The sequence below is a fragment of the Sceloporus occidentalis genome, unplaced genomic scaffold (genome assembly GCF_023333645.1).
Source record: "Sceloporus occidentalis isolate IW3139 unplaced genomic scaffold, rSceOcc1.0.p SCAF_2, whole genome shotgun sequence".
NCBI lineage: Eukaryota > Metazoa > Chordata > Lepidosauria > Squamata > Phrynosomatidae > Sceloporus > Sceloporus occidentalis.
Window position 1 is genome coordinate 211,594,605 of NW_028316982.1, and position 13,843 is coordinate 211,608,447.

The 13,843-nt window shown below is 38.6% G+C and overlaps 1 protein-coding gene across 2 annotated transcripts in view; it reads right to left on the reverse strand.

Moving 5' to 3' along the window:
• Positions 1-4,933: 4,933 nt before the first annotated feature.
• Positions 4,934-13,843, reverse strand: part of CHODL (chondrolectin) — a 38,736-nt gene continuing 29,826 nt past the window's right edge. The window contains exons 3-7 of one of the 2 annotated variants that reach the window (XM_089508130.1): positions 12,172-12,329; positions 9,539-9,586; positions 9,054-9,140; positions 8,399-8,501; positions 4,934-5,361 (exon numbers count right to left, since the gene is read on the reverse strand). In XM_089508130.1, coding sequence (XP_089364256.1) covers positions 5,277-5,361; positions 8,399-8,501; positions 9,054-9,140; positions 9,539-9,586; positions 12,172-12,329 — 481 coding nt within the window. In that variant the 3' untranslated portion in view covers positions 4,934-5,276. Of the gene's footprint in view, positions 5,362-7,013; positions 7,126-8,398; positions 8,502-9,053; positions 9,141-9,538; positions 9,587-12,171; positions 12,330-13,843 lie in introns of those variants that run through there. The other variant, XM_089508129.1, reaches the window with a different exon arrangement.

Sequence of the window (13,843 nt, forward strand, 5' to 3'; positions counted from 1 at the left end):
GGAGTCCCATTTGTGACTTTATGAGAAGCAGAACTTGGAAATCACTGTTTGGACTACTGCTCATATAATCCATCTGCTGTGGAATTTCTGTGGTGCAAAAAAGTAACATTTGCATTATCTGGAAGGTGTGGCTGATTAGTACTGATGTTTTGACTAAGACCTTGTTTACACTACTTAAAAATTCACCAAAAACCTGTCTTCCCACCAAATCTGGGACAATAAGGTGACATGACATATGGCCCTTTATGTCCCAGATTTAGGGTATAGTTGTTTATTGTGCTCTTATTAAACTCCAGAGTTTTATCCACAGCTTGCACCCCTGCTCCCACTCTTGCTGCTGCCATGACCACAGGTGCTCTCATCTCCATTGCCCTTGCCCCCACTGCCCTGGGCACAAGGGACATGAGGTACAGGAGTCCATTTACTTTTGCCCCTAATGTAGATTAGCCATAGGACAACTTCTCTCAGTTTAAATGTATGGAAAGGAAGTGTTCGTAACAAACCCCCATTTTCAAAGATGGGAGTGGATTCCACTCCCACAAAAGAGCTTTAAATGCAAGGTAAGGAATGTATGCCGCTCTGTATATAATTATATTGTAACTCCACCACTGCTATGTCTAGGGCTCATGGGAAATGTAATTCAACATCAGTAAGATCAAATATTGCCCACTTTGCTTACATGGTTGCTTATTACTTCAAATCATAAAATTTTAGAGTTGGAAGGGACCACAAAGCCCATCTGGCCCAACCTCTGTGCAGGAATGTACAACTAAAACAGTCTGAAAAAAGTTTATCCAATCTCTGTTTAAAGAGCTCCAAAGAAGATGAACCCATTACCCTCTCAGTTGCACTGCTCTTACAGTAAACAAAAAGTTCTTCCTAATGTTTTTGGTGGAATCTCTTCTCTTGAAATTTGAACGCATGAGTTCATGTTCTTATGTTTAAAGCAGTAGAAAATAAGCTGGCTCCATCTTCTACATGGCATCCCTTTATATATTTGAAAATAGGTATCATGTCCCTTTTCAATCTTCTCTACTACAGTCTAAACATATGTAGCTTCCTAAGTCATTCCTCATAAGACTTGGTTTCCAGAAATGTGATCATCTTGAATGCCCTTTTCTGAACACATTCCAGCTTCTCAATATTCTTCTTGAACTGCAGTGTTCAGAACGGTACCCAGTATTCCAGGTGAAGTCTGACCAAAGCAGAAAAGGATGTCACTAATACTTCCCTCTGTCAGGGTTTTATAATTCTGTTGATGCAGCCCCAAATTGTACTGTTTTGTTTTAGTTTGTTGGGTCTTTTGGCTGCCACACTACACTAGCATGACACCAGCATCAAATATACTTATTCACAGGTCAGCACTCAAGCTTCAGCCACTGAATTCTACCCATACATCTTCCTGATCATTTTCTACTAAACCAGCTTCTAGGACAAGAGCTTGGTTGCAGCATTTATGACAAATGTGGATTAATAATTGGTAATACGTGCCTTTAATACCACATTTAGGACCTCCAGAATGTGTATATACCAAATCATTTAAACTTAATGCATAAAGTGCTATAGGGTCTCCGTGATGCTAAACCCACTGCTACTGTCAAGAATTTGCTTTTAATGTTCTATCAAAATCTATTCTCCTATAACTTCAAATCATTATGCCTGGCCCAGCCTCTGGGACCAGAGAAAACAGGCTTATCTCCTCCTCTCTGTGACAGCCTTTGAACTATTTAAAGACTGCAAACATGTCACACCTCAGTCTTCTCTTCACCAGGCTGAACATGCCCAGCTCCTTCAACCTTTCTTCCTTTGTTCTCCATTCCTTTTATCATTCTTGTTGTTCTTCTCTGAATCTACTGTAACTTGTCTATATCATTCTTAAAATGAGTTGCCCAGAACTGAATGCAGTATTCAAGATAAGGCTTGACCATTGCAGAATATAGTGGAACTATTTCTTCCTTCAGCTTTCCTCCATCTGCATCTATGATACTGAGCTATTGTGTGACATTTAAATCATATCTTTCTCCCTTAAAGGTACTTTTTCTGTTGATTGTTCTCAAAACCCAACAAAATATAAGGCCGAAGGCTTTCACAGCCTGCATCCATAATTTTTGGTGGGTTTTTCAGGCTATGTGACCATATTCTGGAAGGCAAAACATCAGGAATAAAGGGGCGGTGTGTCCCATTCGAATGGGGCTCGAGCATACACAATATTTGGTTCATATGGGGGGCAAAACGGATCCCCCGCATAAGCCAAGGGCGCACTGTATTGTAAATTAAATAAAATGAGCATGAATTCAAATAGATGCTAGAAAGTACAGTAGACAGAAGGTACTGACATAACCAGAAAATTCTAAACCACAATAATAGCATAAACCAGTGGCATCAATCTGATACAACAGATCTTTCACATCTAGACAACTAATCTTGGATTATGGACAAAATATTGAATTTACTGTAGTTTCTAGTTGCAGAACTAGTTGCCCAACTAATTGTGTCCCTAGGGACTACAAGTACAAATTGTTGTTATTAATTTCTTCACTATCTGTCCCCATGGATCACGGTGGGGAACAGCAGCAGTTTAAAATGTATTTGTTATGTATTGATGCTTGCAGAACTGGAAAAACCAAGGAAACTCACTAGTGCTGTTTTCTTTCAGTGACATTAGATTGAATTTAGGCTTGGTACAGTCCGGCACTTTGTGTTGGCCTGGGGCTGAAATTAGGGTTAGGTAGGGCTGGGTGTCCATACGCGCCCAGCCCTATTATCGGCGTGCAGGTGCCATCTTGCCGCGCCCACATCCACACAGGGTGCACAGTGACATCTGCATGATGCAGTGCTCAAAGAGCACTACATCATATGGACATCATGATTATGCGTGAATGCGCCAATGGCGCCCCACACGCAGCATAAAAAGTACCCACTGTGAGTGGGTTCTTTTTAGGCCTCCTGGAGACCATACTGTTTGTCTGCTGTGGCCTCCATCTGGGACAGAAAGGGGCAGCGTCCCCCCTTAGGCCTTAATACTAACATTAATTATTGTGCATTTAATATATACACACACACACCAACCATTAATGACTGAATATGCTAGGTAGCTTATACTGCAGTAATCCATAGTTATGACAGTAGACACATGTAAAGAAATCATGGAAGGAGATATCCTGTACTACTTTGGGCAATGCTTTTATACTCAGATGAACAGTGGTAGCTAGGAGCTCTATACTCCCTAACCACCAGTAAATGGTAATGACAGTGTGTTGGGGAGATGTCTAGCTGCCCTTGCACATCCAACACTGAAAAAACAGCTTTGCCCTAGTCTGTGGGAGCAATGGCTGCTGCTTCCCCTCTACTGGTGTGCAAAAATCAGATTGATAGGTTCCAGATGCACCCCCATAAGCAATCGGTGGCCAACATGATGGAAGTATTCCCAAAATCCAGCTGGCTTTGCTAATCTGGGGGAACAGATGAAGCTGTTGTTTGCAAACCAGCATAATTGTTGGATCTCAGCCAATAACACTGACTTCTTTGTTAAGTAGGCAGTTACTCTTATTTTACAAACGAACAAGACCCACCCAACTCTTCATGTCTAGATTAGCCATGAGTTTAGAATTTTTATTTCCAAGTGTATTTGGCTCTTTTTAAAAAATAAAAATAAAACATATTTCTTTTGGTCAAACCCCACAGACTGAGCTTCTGTTTCATTTCAAATTCAACACTGTTCTGTGGAGGCCATTGCTACTTGGGAGAGGTGGGGGAGAGAGCAGAGCGTGTTGGGAAATAAATCATGTATGTCCATGTAGAAGATATACCCCAAGTTACTGGAAATATCAAACTTAATGCTGCTGAAGTGTGATGCTGTGTCAGGCAAGATGGACATAACCATCCATTCCTGAAGTTCAAACAAACAAAACCCCAACATACTTTACTCTCTACCATACTCCAACGATATACCCAGAACCCAGTACTGGAATCTACTAGAACCACTCAGACTGCATTAAAAAAGCTCTTAACTTTTTCTTCTCAGCACATATATCTTCCACCATCTGCTTTGAACTACTGTACTCTTCGTGCAGCAAATTTGTGTTCAAAATTTCATAAGGTTCAATGACACAGCAACTTTCAAATTCTCCCTTCAAATACAGGAAAAAGAGAAAAATGGAAGCACTAGAACAAGGAAACTAGGGCCAGACATCTTTAATGTAATTATGCCAGTGCAGCTTAAGAATTTAGGTGAAAGTCACAGTAGCCAGGAGTGAAGAAGGACTTTGGAGAAATAAACTGCTATTATGTCTGCCTTTCCTTGTCACTACTGTGGATTCCTGGGAGAGAGAAAAAAAATCAAATACCAATACAGTATAGTCCAATCCCTTTGTGCCAATGCTTGTTGCTTTCATACTAAACCATGTGCATTCCTGCCTCCACTGTGATAGCAGAACACAGAATAAGCCAATTAGTTGGGTTTTTAATACACTCAACATAGTATTTAAAATCTGGGGGGGGGGGGGTATGTATCTCTAACTTGACTTCATCGTTTTTGTTTCTCTCCAGTTTGTTTTCAAATGAAGTTTATATTAATTAATTTGCCATAGAAAGAATGATTTGTGCTGTCTTTGAATAAGCATATCATTAGGGCACTCAAATTCACTCAAAGGGCACTCATTAGAGTGCATCAATTGGTCTTCCTGTATCTTTGGAGTCTGTTGTCGCTGTTAAACAGTAGAACATTGTCAAATGTCTTTGTCAATGTTGATCCAAGTTAGAATAACAGTAAAGTAAGTTTTCAAGGCAAATAAATAACCCTCTATAGTCAACATTTTATAAATTTTTTATGCAAAGATAAATTATTTTGTTACACTGTATATTTATATTAACTGAATTTACAGTACATACATTAATGAGAAATGGTACAATGCAAGAGGAAATTAAGGGGGAAATAAATTTTAAACTAGAAATGATTGATCTAGAACTGACACATAATAGTAGACATAACACCATATATATTCCAAATGCTCTATCCATCTCATTACTACCTGTAGCAGAGTCATTTTCCTTAGCAAAATAAATGCATTTTCCTCTTTCAGAGTGCCATGTCTTGCTACTGATATATAAAAAAAACACCACTGCATATAAAAATGATCTGAGCAATTGCCTCAAGGGGGAGCTTCCAGTTCATCTTGCTGATCCATTGCAATTTCAAGCCATTCCAAGCTAATATCTGACATGACATTAAAAGAGATCCTGAATGGAAAGTGTCATTCCTGCTTTTTATCAGTCATTTATACCTCCATGCTACTGTCTTTCCTTGGGTACTTAGAAATCCATAGCGTAGACTGATCCGGACTGGTTTTTGTTCTTCCTTTACTGAAAAATTAAAAAGATAACAGTATGTTATCTTACTAAACATATATTGCTTTCATACATTCAGTTAAGGATCCACAAGAGATGGAGGAAGATACATCAACAACAACTGTAAAGCTATTCAAGATTTTTGTACACACACACACACACAGATACACTTTTGTTGCTTCATTTGGTCTTCCAAAAACAGTACATATAGTGACTGAAATTGGACATCAGACTTAACATGATGTGTTTCTGGAATGGAAACACACCAGGTGAGTGTACAAAGATTTATATTCCATATAAATATATATTAAAGTCTGTGCCTACTGCCTGCTATCAGTAGTACAGACTCAGTAAACTATGGAACTAAAGAAGTTAGTTTTTTAATGAGCCCTGGGCTTTCATCCTTTGAACTGGATTACTAATATGTAAGAGTATGGTTAAAAAAAATTAACTACTGTTAATAATACTGGAGCTATAAAAACTCTGAGTACTAACTCCAGACATCATATTCATCTTACTTCCTTATAATGATCTGCACTGAACCACTAGTGTGTGTAATGTAATTTGTATATATTCTAGAATAGATGAAAATGTAGTTGAGGGAACTGGGTACTTTGCTGGTTTTAGTGTTTACAGGCAAACTTTATTTATGTAGCTGCTATGCTGCTTAGGAAATCATTAGCTTTCACTGACTTAAGTCCTCATTACTTAAAATATAGTTAGCTTACCTGAAGTGATATCCATTAATTTAATCACATATAACCTGATCCAAAACATATTACAATTCATGTAAAGATCCCTAATGATAACTGGCATTACTTCTGTATCAGATACAGTAAGTCACTACACTTACTTTTAAACAGAGGATGACTTTGCTTCCTCATTAACACTATTATACCTGAAAATCAACTGTACAGTGTAAACACATTTCTCAGCTAATACAAGGGGGTTGCATTGGTGGTGTTGGAGATAATTTCCAATATTTTATTCAAAGGCACCAATATGGCATTTAAACACCCAGCATTATATGGTCACACTGCTGTGTGGGTTCTTTCCACACAACTGCAATTCATCCAATTTGCATTGGGTGAAGTGGTAACAAATGAATGGAAATCAAACAAATTATGGTGACCACACTTGGCTGAGCTATTCTGTGAGTCATAATCCAAAAATGTAACTTTTTCAGGTTCTGCAGTTGTATGATGAATACCAGCACAATTGACTCCAAAGAATGTGCCAAACCTTTAAGACAATGATTCCCCAACTCTGGCCTTCCAAGTTTTTGGACTTTTGGTTCCCAGAATCCCAGACTACTGGACAAGATTGCTAAGGCTTCTGAGAACTGAAGCCCAAGACATCTGGAAGGCTAAAGTTTGGGAATCACTGCTTCAAGTGTTGAAACAGTACCATGAGATGAATCCAAGGAATAGTTATCCCCACTCCAGTGCTGTGGCTTTCAGAGAATGTCATCTCAACAAATGCATCAAGAGTATGTGCTGTATAAAACCATGTTAAGTATACAATTTGAACTAAATATCTTCAACTTATATACATTGTCATAATTTCATGCCCTTCAAACTGAAAGAAACCAATTGATAATTAGGCACACAGAACTGTGGAAAATGTTGGGTAGCCTGAGGGAGTTGTCAGGAACTGCAGCTCTACCTTCAAAATACAATCTTAGAAACTGAGAAATATACCAAGTTAGAATCTAAATGTTCAGCAAGGCATTCAGATGATAATGGAGATGAGTCATTGAAGCAGTTTCTCCTTGCTTCCCTAGAAGAAAGGAAAGGGAGAACTGCTAAGCATGAATGAACTGGTTCAACTTGCCATAAAGCACAGGAGAAATGCTTTGTTTGGTTGTTGCTACTGTGATGTGCTGACAAGGACATGTTGGCTGTCACTACCATTGGATATTTTATGTGCTACAGGAGTAAGTAAGAACAGTATTGATGAGGACTAATTTCTTGGAGCAGAAGTAAATGCAATGTTTGACACAACAACAACTCAGCAACTATTTCTTCCTCTCTTTGTAACTTTTTGTTAGATACCAGTGACTTGATCATCCTTCCCTGTGCTTTGTTGTTGTTGTGTTCCTTCATGTCATTTCCATCTTATGGCAAACCTAAAGAGAACTTATTGTGGGGTTTTCTTGGCAAGATTCTTCTGGGGGGGAGGGGGGTTGCTAGCATTATGGACCATTAGTGCCTGGGTCAAGAAAATGGAAAATGAAACATACAAGTAGAGCTTGGAAAAGATGGGCATGCTAGCTTGGGATATACTGGTAGTTGTAGTTCAAAAACTTAACTTTTCCAAGTTCTCCTTAAATAATAAATATTATGGGGTAAGATGATGGGAAGAGGAACTCAACATGGAATTATGTTGATTCTATCCTCATGGTGCTTCTTTTAATGCTTGGATGACAATTGCTGCTGTAATCATCCCTGCATACTGTACAACAGGAGCAATGGCCATAATATTCCTGATAGGGAATCAAGATATCCAGCTCTAACAGCTTGTATTAGTGCTGCTTAGGATAGTTAAAATAACCCAAACAAACTTTTCAAGTCTGGAAAATTGACTCGTGATTAAGCAGCTTTTTGAAAGAAAAGCTGTATGCGAAAGCAGGTGGGAAAAGACAATATACATATTTTTCTATTGTAGAGTCTTCAACTTCTTCTTAATGTCTTTTGTTTTGGTATTAAATTGAAGTGCTATTTTTCTAAAAGTGTTAATACAGATTACTAAGGCCTTCTTGCCAGCACAAGTACAACATTTATGTACTTACGATGAGAGCACTGCTACCCCAAAAAATGTGCTAAGATTGTTGATCATGAACTCCAGATTATGTCTGACTGTGTGGGGGTATTATTAAATATGCTTGTCTGCTATATATAGCACAATGTTAAATGCTGGCCTTCAAATGTGTATGGGCTTTGCATAGCATATTGAATGGCTATGGATATGAGTAATTTGCTAATGGAAGTGGAAGGTCCTATTCATCATCATAAGATCCAAGATTCCATACCTGCCCAGGTATAATATTTACCTTCTGTGTAGCATCTGAAAACAGCAAGTCCCAAAAGCCACCAGTATCAACAACAGCAGTGGTATAGTTGGTATAACAACATAAATTAGATTGGGAATTAAACCTACAAGAGAAATAATTTCATTAATATCTTTTCTTTGAAAGTGTCAGAGTTCTACTTCCATCCCTAGCTCATTAAAACATTATACACAAACTCTCTTCAGTTGCACTCATTAATCGCAACCTAATGCTCTTGGGATCTCTTGAACCAATAGCTCACACAAGATCAAACTGGCTCCCTTCCATGAAACAAGATGCACTTTAATTTAAGAATTATGATCAATTCTCCCAGGCCAACTTAAACCAAATTTTTGAAGAAGTACTTATCTAACTGTAGTTCACATACTGTGTGTGGTTCTAGAGTACAGAAATGTGGAAAAACTATTTTGTGGGAGACAATGCTCGCCATATGTCTATATGTTTCATGCGGCATTTTCCCTTAAAAAGCCAAGTGCAGCTATTTTCTGACAGTACCGTGGCATTTTATTGCATAGCTTAGTTTCATTTTAGTTTCTGGGAACACAGCCACTTTATTCATACTAAAAGTAAATGGTGATTGAATGTCTACATGGTCCATGGTTTAAGCTTCAATATTAAAGTCACATGCATCAATTACCACCAGTTTCAGTAACAACCACAGGAAAATGGTCTTCTGGCTTGCTTGAATCATGAGGCTTCCCTGTCGGCACTGTTGCCTGGACTTCTGAAAAAGCAATTACATATTTTAACAAACTGTAATCTATTATCTGAGTTGCAACATCTGCTCACATTATTCCACTGCTTAAAATACAACAAAGTTTCTGCAGCTAAAGAGGTTATTTTTTAACTAAATAAATGTGATGATAAATTTGTCTAAAAGATTTTTACTGAAATGTTAGGATTCCATCTGGAATAAGAGTTGCAAATGACAAATGAGAACATTTTGAAACATATCCACACACTTATTAAAAATATAACTAGTAAATATTATTCTCTATCAGAGCCATTGTTCAACTGCTCCATTGCTAGTCTGCTTTTCTAATCCATAGGATGGTTTTAATTTTGGATGATTAATAAGGTTACATTGCTTTATCATTGCAACTGAGGCAAAAAGTTTGTTACCGTAATGTGAATCCGCTCTGTCTCCTAATTCTTTTTCGAAGATATCATCTGTTAAGGCAATAAAAGAAAAATGGGAAGGAAAAGATTATTTATTTTGTCTATGTTTTGTCTATGTAATTTGAACTCCTATCCTACCACAAATCTAGGAGAAAAGCTTGGAAAGTTACTTTGAAAATGCAGTTCATTTCCTCTTTTTTGTTATATTTTTATTAACAAAATCATGTTATTTTTATATTCCTTTTCCTTTTTCCCTTTTGCAGTCTTTTCAAATCTAAGACGTTTACTGCTGTCCTTGAATCCCAAAATTACAAACATTCCCTAATGTTTCTTTAGCAATGTTAACACCATCTGCCACTCTTTATCAAAATTTTCTAGTGTTCTGTCTTTGATTAACTGGGTCAAATCGTCCATCTCTATTGGATCATGTAAATTTACCAACCATTTCACCTAGGTTGGTATACTCTCCTCTTTCCATTTACAAGCATACATAATTCCTGCTATTGTAACCATAAAGCACAGAAGTTTACAAAATTCTTTTTGGTAAATGCCTAACAAATAAAATCATGGTTTCATTTACATATATATTTGCAAAATGTTCATTTGTAAAATGCTCCTTATCATATTGCGTTATCTGACTCCAGTACTTGGAAATGGAATTCATTTCCATTAGTCATTGCAGTACTAGCAAGCAAGCCATTATTGTTACCCATTACAATGGTGAAAAACACCAGTCTTTATTACACTGTTTGCCTCTTCCCTAGAAAAGAAAACTGGAGAATCAATATAATAAAATGTTTTCCCCAATATGATCTATTCTACTTTGAAACTAAAGAATCATCTTGGTTCCCAAACTGCTTCTGCTATATGGATTAAAGTTCTACTAATTTATTTGAAAGCACAGTTTTAGGTACAAGAATCCAGTATGGTGTAGTATTAGACTAGGACACTGATAGAAACCTGCCACGACGACAATGAGCAAGTCACATACTCTCAACCTCAGGGGAAGGCAAATACATACCCATTCTGAACAAATTCTGCCAAGGAAACTCCACAATAGCTTTGCCTTAGGGTCACCATAAGTGAGAAATGAATTGAATGCATACAACAACAGCAGCAGCAGCAGCAGCAGCAAACAAGAAGATAAGTTTAACTTAAATGTGGCATGCATGAACAGGACTTTCATTTATTATTGTTAAGACTTTTCCAAATACATTAAAAATTACATCTACTACAACTGTAAAAAGAAAAGAACATAAAAGGAAACAACTCAAGAGAGGGAGAAAGGGAATAAAAATATCAGTTATACATAACAAAACAAAATATGGCTTCCCACTTTCTTCTCAGCAGATATAGACATACTAACATAGGCCCAGTACAGGTGGGCCAAAAGCTCAAAACCGCACGCTCCCGAACCCTAGTATGTATAGGCGCCACCACCATGACTGTGCGGCCCCACCAACACAGGGTGCACATACATGATGCAAGTGCTGCACAGCGTCCATATGTCGCTGTGCTTGCATTACTGATGCACCAATGTGCTAATGGCGCACTGATGGCAGCGCCCGCACACCCCTGAAAACAACCCACTTTTAGGGGGTTATTTTTGGAGCAGAGGGAGCCTGCGTGGTTTGGTTGCTGTGGGTTCCCTCCAGAAGAAAAAAAGACATCTCCAGACTATTTTTTTTGGGGACAGCCTGTTGAGCCCCATAGTTACACCTCCCCTTCCATATGACTGTGTCTTCTTCTTTTCTTCCACTACTCAGTAACAAACTCTCAGCCCCCCAAAACCCTGTGATATGGCAACCATAGGGTTGCCATATCATTTTCATAAGAAAGAATGGGTAGGCCTTTCTAACTATAAAGGATTTAAGCAGTTTAACAAGATTCCCTGGGAAGTGCCAGTGAGAGCTAAGGAATGCTAGTAATTTGGCTACAACTTATACAATCTCCAAGCCGGCATGGCTAGTAGCCATACTGGCCTGGGGATTTTGGGAACTCATATATCCCATATCAGTATTAAATGGAGAAAGGGGAGAGAAATTACTGCAATGATGGAGGCAGAAGGATCCATAATTGTCTGCTGCATCAATAAGCTATGTTTGTCTTCTTGCTTAAAAACCTCACCAACTACACCTGCAGTAAGTGCAAACTGGTTCCTCTCTTAGAAGAGAAGGTCAGTGAACTACAGCTATGTGTTGAGCCCCTTCAATGCATCAGAGAACATGAGGACTTCCTGAAGAGCACATGGAGAATTCATCTTACAAAACCAACAACTGGTTTGTAAAATAGGTCTTTGCAGCCTGAAACAGAATGGAGTGGGGGTAACATTTAAATGGCAAATTACACACAAGGCCCAAGGCTTCTCAAGGTGCTCTTTTCCATGTGGGGACCAATATTTGTTTTTAGCAGGGGGGAATCAGTGGGGCGGGATGTGTTCCATAGATATGCAGGGCTAATTAAAAATGGCCCTCAACTGCTCTGTGGTCTTCCATCCTCATTTAAAGGCAAGCAAGTACTTATGTGGAGATTTCCTTTTGGTTTTGATTTCAGAGTTGTGAGAATTTTTAATGATAATAATTATTCAAATTTACTTGCTACACCACATAATGAAGTCTAGTTTTAACATTTCCTACCTGAATTGTACTTGCAGATAAAATTGTGCTTCATGTTGCATCTGTCATCATTCCATTGGTAAAGATAAGGTCCTCCCAAGCCTGGATTTGCCGTTGGTTGATGATACATCACAACACAGGCTTCACTTCCACAGGAAGGTTCATCTGTATACCAATTTCTTGTACAATATAACAAAAATGACATCAGATAACTGAACTGTTAAATGTGAATCTTTTTTGTACTGCTATGTCGTAGAACTTCTCCACTCCATGGGATTAGGATCATGGCTCAAGCATTTAACAAAATCCAGAGTATCAAAAATGTTAATGCTAAGATGAGACAAAGAGTATCTAATGACTTAAGAATGCCACAATTCCATTCTGTAGGCATTACAAAATCTATACAAAAGAATGCAATGTAAAGATTAATCTTCCATGCCTTCCTTGGCTATTCCTGCTGTAACTGTACAATATAGACAATACCCTGCAGGCCAAGATGGGCACCACAATTCAAAAAAGATGTTGAGAAACTGGAGCATGTCCAAAGGAGGGCAACTAAAATGGTGAAGGGTCTGGAAACCATGCCCTATGAGGAACAACTTAGGGAGCTGGGGATGTTTAGCCTGGAGAAGAGAAGGTTAAGAGGTGATATGATAGCCCTGTTTAAATATTTGAAGGGATGTCATATTGAGGAGGGAGCAAGCTTGTTTTCTGCTGCTCCAGAAAACAGGACCCGGAACAATGGATGCAAGCTCCAGGAAAAGAGATTCGACCTCAACATTAGGCGGAACTTCCTGACAGTATGGGCTGTTTGACAGTGGAACACACTCCCTTGGAGTGTGGTGGAGTCTCCTTCCTTGGAGGTCTTTAAGCAGAGGCTGGATGGCCATCTGTTGAGGATGCTTTGATTGTGATTTCCTGCATGGCAGGGGGTTGGACTGGATGGCCCTTGTGGTCTCTTCCAACTCTATGATTCTAAAAGGGTGCCAGAATTCACTGTGGGTAGAAAGACTATCAGTTCAGATCACTCTACTGAATCATCAGGCACAATCCTGAAATAAAAGAAATGTTAAGATGCCTGTGGGGAAGGAGAAGAAGCTAAATGTACAAAAGTGTCTTATTCTTTCTAATTCTGATTAGGGGAAAAGGCAAAGTCCAATAAAGTTATATTGCAATGACAATGTACTTGGTGTACTTGGATAACACACTTGAGAAGTACTGTCCATTATTTGGCTAAGCTTGCAAGTGTGTAACCTAGATCCAGCCTGATCACCAGAGTCATTCAGGGACCTCAGCACAGTACCATTTACCAGCTTTGACCAGTTCACCAGCTACAGCTATTTTTGAACAGATATTCTCTAACCACAATGAGTCTTGATATGGCAACTTCCCTGTTGATTTACTGTATTGTATTAAACCAGTGATCACCAGATTTTGGTCCTCAAGGTGCTTTGGATTTCAACTCCCAGACCCCTAGCCAGGTTTGTCAACATCAGGAATTCTGGGAGCTGAAGTTCAAAATATCTGGAGGACCAAAGTTTGGGAATCACTATGTTATACAATGGGCTGCCCTTGAAAACTATTTAAGCAGTACTGCATTCAGCTATCATCATTTTAAATGGTACAGCTGGGTTTATCTAAATCACTGTGCTTGTTACTTCTTTATTTGTTGTACATCTCATGATGAACATCT